At 47.5% G+C, this 11,148-nt stretch overlaps 1 protein-coding gene across 8 annotated transcripts in view; it reads left to right on the top strand.

Moving 5' to 3' along the window:
* LOC122552295 (ras-specific guanine nucleotide-releasing factor RalGPS1-like) overlaps nt 1-11,148 on the top strand; it is a 120,541-nt gene that overhangs the window by 67,943 nt on the left and 41,450 nt on the right. For 7 of the 8 annotated variants that reach the window (XR_006312349.1, XM_043695015.1, XM_043695010.1 and 4 more), the window contains exons 5-7: nt 7,060-7,143; nt 7,815-7,904; nt 8,200-8,292. Coding sequence is in view for 7 of the 8 variants with exons in the window: in XM_043695015.1 (XP_043550950.1) it covers nt 7,060-7,143; nt 7,815-7,904; nt 8,200-8,292 (267 nt within the window). In the remaining variant the exon portion in view is untranslated. The remainder of the gene's footprint in view (nt 1-7,059; nt 7,144-7,814; nt 7,905-8,199; nt 8,293-11,148) is intronic. The other variant, XM_043695016.1, reaches the window with a different exon arrangement.

The following is an 11,148-nucleotide window of genomic DNA, read 5'->3' as shown; positions in this document are numbered from 1 at the left end:
GAACCTTCTTTGGTCTCCCCTCCCCACCAGCCCAGAGGCAGAGTCCCAGTGTTCCAGTTTGTGTGTGTTCTTTGGTCTTTTGAAAATAACTTTACTTGGCTCCAATTGTAGATTAGCTTCATTGTTTTCAAATTTCCCTGTTATCCCACATCGCGATCAACACCTTCACCCTGGATTCCTATGTTCTGCTCCACCTCCCTGCTGTCTTGTCTCTGTGCGTCCACCCGCCTGCCTGGCTGTTGGTCAGGAGCGCGTCCACCCGCCTGCCTGGCTGTTGGTCAGGAGCGCGTCCACCCGGCTGTTGGTCAGGAGCGCGTCCACCCGCCTGCCTTGTCAACATAAAGAGACAGACACTTAGAAAATAAAATCCCAATCAGACAACTTCACCACCTCCTGCAGTTAGGCGACAAATTTTGCTTGAATGTCACATTTTAAGAGTTCACCGTGCCAGCAACTTCATCTCCTTGTTACAGCATCGGTTTCTGTTCATACAGACAGTATTTTTTTGTTTTGAGTTAATTGTTGCTGCTTCATGTTTAACAGCCTTTAAAATAAGGTGTAGTTGTTTGAAGTGACGGTGAGAGGCTGGCAATCCAGATGTTCGCGTTTAATACCCTGCTGCTGCAGAAATTAAGGCAAAACAGCAAACAACACAAAATGAGTGCGAACTGAACTAAAAATTGCAAATCCCCGGATTGAGAATTCCTGAGTTTTGAAGACCGGTTTCTCTGTGATGGGGTGGGACTGAAGCTGGTGTTGCTGTATCTGTGTCTGGAGTGCCCCCCAACCCCAGTATTGGACAAATGGAAACTCTGAGATTGTGGTTTACTGAGCTGGGAGATTCTTGGAATTCACTCTACCCCCCCTTCCCCCACCGACTCTTTCTCCTCCCCACCCCCATAACCACCCGATGGGAGTTTTGAGGGCTGTGACTTCAGATTCCATTGAGACAGTGTTCAATATTTTGATTGTGAATGAACAACTACATGAGGTACCACCTGGTTTATAGAACTTTGGTCTGTGTCTGTCTCCCCATCTATCCACTCCCCCACTCCCTCACAGCAGCCTGACTGGGGCCCAGTCTGAGGGATGGATGCAAGGTTTTTTCCCTCTGTATGGGGCAGGTCAAGGTCAGTCCCACTGCGTCAACTGTCTCTGTGTAAGGTCCTGTCCAAGCACTGTACCTAACGGGACTGGTTCCCACAGCAGCTCTGTAGCAGAGACACATGATCCAACAAGGGGCTGTGCATGTGGCTGCTTTGATAGATTCCTTTTAAGATGCAGTCTTGTTTTTATTACCTTGCCAAGCAACTGAAACCGTTTGGAGCTGGTTCCCACTCACCCAGCTCCTGGTTATTTGGGAACTGTGAATTCAGAAATTATTGCCTAACCCTCCCAGATTCTGGGCAGTAGCTCTTGCTGGTTAATTGTATCTTTTACAATCCATGTTGCTGTCATATATGGTCTTTCTGGGTAAATGGTTTCCCTCAGCAACTTGTATTCAGACTTGATTGGTTAAACAACAGCAAATCACTGTGGATGGGGAGAGCCAGAACAGCATTGTGAAGTGTTGGGAAAACTCAGCAGGTCTGGCAGTATTTGTGGGGAGGGAGAGCGAGAGAGAGTGTGTTAATGTTTTGAGTCCACTGCGATTCTTCTTTGAGACTGCTATTGGTTCGGTGTTTCTGTTGGGGCTTGTCTGAACCTTTCCCTACACCGTGATAGCTGAATGTAGCCAGGTGTGTGCTTAGAATTTAAAATGGTCGCTGTAATGTTCAACTCCCTCCGTGGCCTCACCTCCTGACCCTCTGTAAGTTCCTGCAACCCTGGACAGAACAATACAGCACAGGAACAGGCCCTTCGGCCCATCAAGCCAACGCTGATTCTGACCCTTGTTTAGACCCACTACTTATTGCCCATAAGTGGTTTCTATCCCCCTGTTTGCCTCCTGTTCATGTGTCTACCAAGATACACCTTAAATGTTGCTAGCATGCCTGCTTCCCCCACCTCCACTGACGGTGTGTTCCAGGAACCCACCACCCTCTGTGTGAATCATTTTCCCTGCGCTTCTCCCCTAACCTTTCCCCTTCTCACCTTGAATTTCTGCCCTCTTGTAATTGACCTTTCCACCCTGGGGGGGAAATAAACCCTCTGACTATCCACCCGATCTAAGGCTCTCAGACGTTTGTAAACCTCTATCAGGTCACCCCTCAGCCTCCATTTTTCCAGTGAAAACAATCCAAGTTAATCCAACCTTTCCGCATAACCAAAACCCTCCAGACTAGGCAACATCCTGGCAAACCTTCTGGGCACCCTCTCCAAAATATCCCCTTCCTTCTGGTAATGTGGTGACCAGAACTGCATGCAGTATTCCAAATGTGGCCTATCTAAAGTTTTATACAGCTGCAACATAACTTGCTAACTTTGATATTGGATGTCCCGCCAATGAAAGCATTCATGCTGTGTGCCTTCCTGACCACCTTATCCACCTGAGTTGCCACTTTCAGGGATTGTGGACCTGTACACCTCATTCCTTCTGTATGTCAACTCTCCTGAGGGTTCTGTCATTTATTGTATAATTTACACCTAAATTTGACTTTCCAAAATGCATCACTTTGCATTTGTCCTGATTAAACTCCATCTGTTATTTCTCTGTCCACATCTATAATCTATCTGTATCCCGCTGTGGTGCATGTTGTGGAATGAGCTGCCAGAGGAAGTGACAGAGGCATCTACAATGACAACATTTAAAAAACAGGTCCATGGATGGGTAAGGTTTGGAGGGAGATGGGTCAAATGCAGGCAAATGAGAGCTGGTTCAGTTTTGGAAGTCTGGTTGGCATGGGCGAATTGGACTGGAAGGCCTGTTTTCATGGTGGAGACCTCTGACCTCCGACCTCCTCCTTCATTATGCTGACTTGCCCAAGAATATTCTTTCTAACCTCCGCGTCCCTCAGATCCCCCTCCCCTTGGTGTAAAGTGCTCATTAAGGTTCTCTCCCATTTCCTCTGGCTCCATACCCAACCCCTCTCCTTTATCCTTGAGTGGGTAGACTGGTTTCCCTAGTTACACTCCGGTTTCTAATGTACGTATATAACTCTGCTGACCAAAGACATTTCCCAGCCCCTTGTAGCCGCCCTAACTGCCCATCGCAGCTCCTTCCTACTTTCTGTATATTCTTTAAGGACTGCGTTTGTTTTTAGTTGGTAGACCTTGGGTACACTTATTTCTTTTCTTAAACTCGGCCGATAACGCCCCCGTCATCCCGTGTTCCTGAATCCTGATATTCCTGCCCTTCGTTTTCACAGGAACGTGCCTGTGGTGCAGTCTACTCAACTGGTCTCTAAAATACTCCCACATGTCGGATGTGGATTTACCCTCAAACAGCTGCTCCCCAATTCACATTCACCAATTCTTTGTCTAATTTGATGTGGAGATGCCGGTGTTGGACGGAGCTGGACCAAGATAAAAATCGCACAACATCAGGTTAGAGTCCAACAGGTTTATTTTCGGAGCAGCGCTCTGAAAGCTAGTGCTTCCCAATAAACGTGTTGGGCTCTAACCTGGGTTGTGATTTCTAACTTTGTCGAACCTGGTCATAGTTGGCCTTAGGCCAGTTTAACACCTTTGTCCAAGGTCTACTCTTGTCTTTATCCATAAATATCTGAAAACTTGTGGAATTATGGTCACTATTCCCAAAATCCTGCCCCACTGAAACTTTGATCACCTGGCCAGTCTCATTTCCCAATAGTACACGCAATCTGGCACACTCCCTCATTGGACTCTCCGTATACTGTTTCGAAAAGCCCTCCTGGACACACCTATCAAACTGCTCCCCATCTGAATCCCCAGCACTGAGGGAGTCCTAGTCAATATGGGGATGGGGAGGGGGAGGGGGGGGGGGGGGGAATGTTAAACTTCACCCACCACAACAACCATGAATCTGAATACACGTGCCTTCCCCTCTTTCCTGCTGAAAGCTGGGAGGTCTATTGTCCAATCCTACCACTGATTGCTCCCTTTTGTTCCTGAGCTGTACCCATAATGCCTCACTGAAGGGTGTCCACCCCAGCACAGTTTGCTATGCTTCCTAACCAGTTATGCAGTCCCCCACCTCTGCTTCCCTGTCTCATCTGAAACACTGATATTCCGGAACGTTAAGCTGCCAATCCTGTCCCTCTTTCAACATCCCTCTGTGAAAGCACCATTATCATTGCATGCATTAATCCAGGCTCTAAGTTCACCTGTCTTAACTGTTCTTCTACTTACATTGAAATGAATACAGTCCAGCCCTCCAGTTCCACTGAGCTCAGCAACCTCTCCCTGACTGCGCTTCCTCTTAGCTATACTTGTCTTAGTCTCAAACGTTTCCCCAGCCTCTGTACTTACTGACCTGCTGCTCCTGTTCCCAGCCCCCTTAACCACACGTAACTCTCCCGAATGGCACCATCAAACCTCCCTGCTAGGATATTGGTGCCCATCCAGTTTAGGTGAGACAAGTCCTTCTTGTTGACTTGTCACCTTCCCTGGTAGACATCCCAATGACTCACCTCGCTGAAGCCCTCCTGCCTACACCAGCTCTTTAGCCACATGCTGAATTGTACTATGTCTCTGTTCCTAGCCTTGGTAGCATGTGACATGGGGAGTAATGCTGAGATTACTACCCTGGAGGTCCTGCTTTCTAGTTTATTACGTAATTGCCTGAATTGTCATTGCAGGACCTCCAATCTCTATGTTCCTCATTCCAGTATGCTGCCCACCACTGGGAGGTGGGCAAACCTTGAGCTGATAAAGACCTATTCTCTTCTGAACCTTCTCCCCCCGACCCACCCGTTGCCTTGTCCAATAACTCATTGACCAAGCATTTGGCAGCCCATGGGCTAGATCTCCATCAATAGCTTGCTGATAACACTCTGGTGATGTACCTGGAATGCTTCCCTCTGTGAAAGATGCTATCTAAATGCAACTTATTGTTGGTTAACTGCATGCCAGTTGTTAGAGGCTTGTTGGCAGTCTGTTTGGGGTGATCCACTTTCTTGAACCTGGGTGCCTGGCCGCTCAAAGCAAGGGATTGGAATCTTCCGTTGGATTCCACCGGTTTCAAACAGCGACTGCTTTTGGAAAGCTGGAGAGGGTCAACTCCAGCCTCTGGCTGGGATATTTACTTCATCACTTTGTTCAGCGCCTCCCCCCCTCCCAACCCCCATGGTCTCACTTTCTCTCCAAATTAAAATAATCTTGATTTAATAAAAATCATTTTATGACCAACTCATGCAGTTTGCCAAAGAACGAAGTCATGTAATTAAAATTCAAGAGTCTGGAAAAACATCTGTCTTCAATCTTGGAATTTATTTGATGAAATGTTTCATTTCCAATGCCCCCCCCCCTTTCAAAAAAAACAAAACTTGATTGGATCAGCAGCTTACTTTAGGTACTTTTTAAAATCTCAGATCTACAAATAGTGTCTTAAATATTATCTCCAAATGTGAATCTGTAGTTGGTCATTAGTTGAAGGGTGATTCAGATACAATCATTGGCCATTATCTGCCTTTGTTTGAGTTAATTGAAACCATGTTGTGAGCTTTAATGCACAGTAGCCTGATGTTAACCTGTACCTTGCACCATATCGGGTACGTTTTACTGGATAAATGGAATTCCCATTCTGAGTTTGCGTTCAAGCACCAAACTGGACTTGCTCATCATCTTTTGCAAATTTTTGGGGCAAATGCTAACTCTTTATGTAAAACGTTTCATCAAATTTGGAAGTCTGCTCATGTAATACAAACCAGTGAAGTTACCATGTAGTGTGGTGTCTCATGTAGGAGACACACCAGCCTATCTGTGCACAGCAAGATCCCATTAAGCACTACCACCTGATGAAGGAGCGACACTCTGAAAGCTAGTGTACTTCCAATTAAACCTGTTGGACTATAACCTGGTGTTGTGTGATTTCTAACTTTGTACACCCCAGTCCAACACCGGCATCTCCAAACCATTAAACAGGAATGAGATCAGGATCAAGTGATGGGTGTGGAGTTAAATATTATCCAAGGCACACAGGGAGAGCTCTCCTCTTCCTCTTTGAGTAACTGATGACGGATCTTTGCAGAGAACAGGTGAAGCCTCAGTTTAACACGACGACCTCCGACAGTGCGGCGCTCCCTCAGCACTGACCCCCCCGACAGTGCGGCGCTCCCTCAGCACTGACCCCCCCGACAGTGCGGCGCTCCCTCAGCACTGACCCCCCCGACAGTGCGGCGCTCCCTCAGCACTGACCCCCCCGACAGTGCGGCGCTCCCTCAGCACTGACCCCCCCGACAGTGCGGCGCTCCCTCAGCACTGACCCCCCCGACAGTGCGGCGCTCCCTCAGCACTGACCCCCCCGACAGTGCGGCGCTCCCTCAGCACTGACCCCCCCGACAGTGCGGCGCTCCCTCAGCACTGACCCCCCCGACAGTGCGGCGCTCCCTCAGCACTGACCCCCCCGACAGTGCGGCGCTCCCTCAGCACTGACCCCCCCGACAGTGCGGCGCTCCCTCAGCACTGACCCCCCCGACAGTGCGGCGCTCCCTCAGCACTGACCCCCCCGACAGTGCGGCGCTCCCTCAGCACTGACCCCCCCGACAGTGCGGCGCTCCCTCAGCACTGACCCCCCCGACAGTGCGGCGCTCCCTCAGCACTGACCCCCCCGACAGTGCGGCGCTCCCTCAGCACTGACCCCCCCGACAGTGCGGCGCTCCCACAGCACTGACCCCCCCCCCCCCCCGACAGTGCGGTAAATGAACTCCAGGTGACACAGGACAGCAGCGCTTCACAGGAGGCTCCAAACACTGAGGATGTCACCGAGACAGGGAACGAAACGTCTGTAAATCAACTTCCCAGCTCGGTGAACATACCCACAACCACAACAACCAGCACCCAGGCGACGAATCTTCATGCATACCTTGAATCATATTTGGAATAAAGGGTGAATTTCAAATTGGGATCTGGACCAATAACTGACTCCGTTTTTGTTGGGTATGGAATTAAATCCTGAATGATTGTTTTCTGTCCAAACAGGAGTTGTCTAATTGCAATTGGAACAAGAAAGAGAAACACACTTTGGCTCCAAATGTGGTCGCTTTTACCAGGAGGTTTAACCAGGTAAAGTGTCAAACCAGGCAACATCTGGTAATTAAACAGAGGTGTTGAAATCTCTAACTGATTTGGTCTGTTTAATTTCTGTATTGTTGAACTGATCTTGCCCAGGTCTGGAAATCTGTCCACATTCAGCACCTTTTGTCTGTCACTCCCCCAGAGCCTCTGTCCCCTTGTTCCAGGTCTATTTCTCACTCCTGCTGTTGGTATTTCAGTTAAATGTTTCCCCTCCCAATCAGCCTACTGATATTTAGAGTCAGAACAAGTCCAGATTTGGGCTGGAGAAAGAGAAATAAAATCTTCAGCTGCTGTGAAGCTGTCTATTAATGGGATCCATGGAAGTGGAGGAGTTCTGACGTTTAAACTTTCTGATGCAATAAATTCAATGCAGGAGAATGACCTCTAACATTCTTGACTAAAACCTATTGGTGTCCAAGACTGTCAGAGCCTGGATGAAGTAGTAGCATTTGGCCCATTGAATCACCTCCACTGTTTGATCATGGCTGATGTTTCTCAATCCCCTTGTCCCACCTTCTCCCTCTAAGCCTTGACCCCCCCCTTACTAATCAAGAACCCATCTATTTCTGGATTAAACGCACTCAATGACTTGGCTTCCACAGCCCTCTGAGGCAATGGTATTATGACGACAGAGAAGTGAGGGGTTCTGTCTTTTTCAGGTCAGTTTCTGGGTCATCCGAGAGATCCTCACCAAACAGTCTCTGAAAAGAAGAGTGCAAGTTGTCGGGCATTTTATCAAAATTGCAAAAGTGAGTTTCTTTTGATCCCGAGAGGAGCCGTGCAGTAAGCTGCAGGTTTGACCAGTTGACTCGGTGTTGGCCCTGAGAATTCACTCACTTGCCCCAAGCGTGTGATTGTTGAGAGGTTGTTCCAGATGATGAAAGTGCTGCTTCCCACTTGCTAAACTTCAGAAAGCCTTTGGTAATGAACCCTGTTAGAGAGAGAATGGAATAAGGTCTTCTCTCCCAAACGTTTCATCGCGTGTGTGTGCCCCTCAGGGCAGGGAAAGGATTTCTATAAAAACTAGTTTGTTTGTTTTTGCAGAAACTTCAGGCTCTCCATAATCTTCATGGATTGATGGCTGTTGTTTCAGCATTACAGAGCACACCAGTGTACAGGCTGAGGAAAACATGGGCGGTAGGTCACGGTCTATTTCTCGTTTAATTGTTGGTGGTGGTACTGAACACTGTACCAGACTGAAGAAGAATCCAGCATTAACTCCCCCCACCCCCCCCCCCCCCCCCCCCCCATCATCTCTCCCTCACCAGAGATGTGACGTTTCTCCAGCATTGCCTGTGTTTGCCTCTGATCTCCGGCAGCCCCACTGTTTTGTTTCTTTATCAGAGAGTCCTAATCTGGTCAGGCAGTGCAGGGATAAGATGAAACTGGTTGAGTCGTGGGATTGTGGTGGGTTTTGAATATTTGTGTTGGTTGTGAAACAGACTGAAAAGCGTAATTAACAGAAGAGATACGAGCTTTGTTGGCTAGTTAACCTTCATATCATTTGATTATTTTTACATTTGTTTATTCCAAATTCAGCGAGAAGTGGCGTTTAGTGTTGCCACTGTCTGGTGTCAAGTTAGAACATGGAAAATAAACCAAAACACAGACTATAAAGTCAGAAAAATACAATAGTGAGGTTCATCTTGTGGCCTTATCTTGTTTTCAGCGTAAGGGTCTGGTTTTGTTCATTCATTCCGTCCATGCTCTTTCATTTAGTTTATTCAGTGAGGAGGGTCGGTTGGAAATGATTAGGACTGTTCTTGGAGAGAAAGCTGATAGAGATTCGTAGAGGCTTTCCAAGTCCTGAACAGGCTGCACAAAGTAGATTGGGAAAAGCTGTCCCCCCTCCTAAAGAGGTCAAGAGCCTGTGGAGTGCACTGCCTGGAACTGTGGCAGAGCTCAGTTCAATTGAGGCCTTGGAGAGATCTTTGGATCATTATTTGGAGAGAAGAGTATAGAGAGCAGGCAGCAGACTGGCTGTCCTAATGCTCCTGGATTGTTCGGTGCTGTGCAGTTTGGTTTTCATCTGAATCTCTCTCTTTTTTTTGTCTGTGAATTAATTTTCATCAATTTCAGCTAAACAATTACGTTGTGCATCTTTGCACCTCCCACAAGACTGACTTCAGAACAGATCTCTTCACGTGAAATTTACTCTCTTCCCCCTGCCTCCTCAACCTGTTCAGGCAGGAACTCGGCAGAGTATGGGATTAGTTTGGGGTTGATGCAGAGCTGTGGTGAATGGCCTAGTGGTATTATCGCTGGGCTCTCAATCTAGAGAGAAAGTGAGGGCTGCAGGTGCTGGAGAGTGGGGTGCTGGAAAAGCCCTTCCTGATGAAGGGTTCTTGCCTGAAACATACACTCTCCTGCTCCTCTGATGCTGCCTGACTTGCTATGCTTTTCCAGCACCCCACTCTCGACTGTTAGCCTAGAGACTCAGGCAATGTTTGAATTCTGTCAAGACATTTAAAATAAAACCTGGAATTAAGAGTCTAATGATGACCATGAATCCTCTGCCTGTTGTCAGGGAAAGTCCATGTGGTTCTCTAAAGCCTGTAGGGAATGAGACAGCCATCCTTACCCGGTCTGTCCTGTGTGTGACTCCAGGCACACAGCAATGGGGTTGACTCTTAACTGCCCTCTGGGCAATTAGGGATGGGAAATAAACGCCCACATCCCAAGAATGAAGAAAAGAGATCTTGTTATTTGGGCACTTGGTTTTTGAAGTTGAAGTAGGTAGGTTTTTTTGGTTTTCAGTTCTGTAAGAGGGATTTTTATTTTAAGGGTCAGAAACCTTTACCAGTGAGTTAACGTGACATTTCCAATGAATCATTTAGATTAGATTAGATTCCCTATAGTGTGGAAACAGGCTCTTCGGCCTGACAAGTCCACACCGACCCTCCGAAGAGTAGCCCACCCCCCCCTCTCACTAATACACCTAACACTATGAACAGTTTAGCATGGCCAATTCACCCCTGACGTGCGCATCTTTGGACTGGGGGAGGAAACTGGAGCACCCTGAGGAAACCCACGCACATACTGGGAGAATGTGCAAACCCCACACAGACAGTCACTCGAGGCTGGAATCGAACCTGGGGCCCTGGTGCTGTGAGGCAGCAGTGCTAAACCACTGAGCCATTGTATCAACGTATTTGATTTAAGCTAAATGACCAGAGAAGCGACCTGGTGAGATAATTGCTGAAGCTTTTCCGAAGTTAAAGTTTATAGCAGGTCAGGCAGCATCAGAGGAGCAGGAGAGTCAGAGGTTGGTTCAGTTCAGAAGGGAAGGTTTGTGGCAGCAGGAAGGCAGTTTGGTTTTGGACGTCTCCAGGTCCTTCAGAACTGGAAAAAACTGTTTCCACAGCCCAGGAAGAAACAGGGCTAGAAGTCAGTGAGTTAACCTGGCGCTTGGGATAGACTGGGAGACTCATGTGCAAGGAAACATTTGTGGCCTTACTCGTTGAGGAAAGAATAGCTGTATGAAGGCAGCAGTGTTACTGACATTCCCAGTGGTTGCTTTCTCATCGCATAGAGAGTGAGACAGACAGACAACTGGTGATTAACTTCACCTGAGGGTCATCTCGGGTGAGGTTGAGAAGGTGAGATGCTTGTAGTGAATCCACACTGTTGGTGTCAGTCAGCATCGCAAAGCAGCTGTCCACCCAACTGAGCAACTACCCTCGAGGAGTGATACTTCACTGGGGTTGAGTGTCTGTAAAGGATATTATTGGGGTAAAAGATTGATTCTTTCTTTTTATTGTTTATGATGAGCAGTTTCTAAATATATAATTATTTTGGTCTGCTTTGTGTAAGAAACTTGCTTTTTTTTTTGCCAAAAACACATTGGTAATCTTGTCTGAATATGTTCAGTGACTGAACAGCATGGTAACTAAAATTAGGGAAAAGTAGTTCTAGTACATGAAGCTAGATTTCACTCTGGAATCTGACTTGTGTGGTATTACCATTAGTGGGGTCATAACATGACAGGGCAGT

Source organism: Chiloscyllium plagiosum, chromosome 8 (assembly GCF_004010195.1).
Source record: "Chiloscyllium plagiosum isolate BGI_BamShark_2017 chromosome 8, ASM401019v2, whole genome shotgun sequence".
NCBI classification, from domain to species: Eukaryota; Metazoa; Chordata; class Chondrichthyes; order Orectolobiformes; family Hemiscylliidae; genus Chiloscyllium; species Chiloscyllium plagiosum.
Note: the sequence above shows the minus strand (reverse complement) of the source record. Positions and strands in the feature narration are given on the sequence as shown.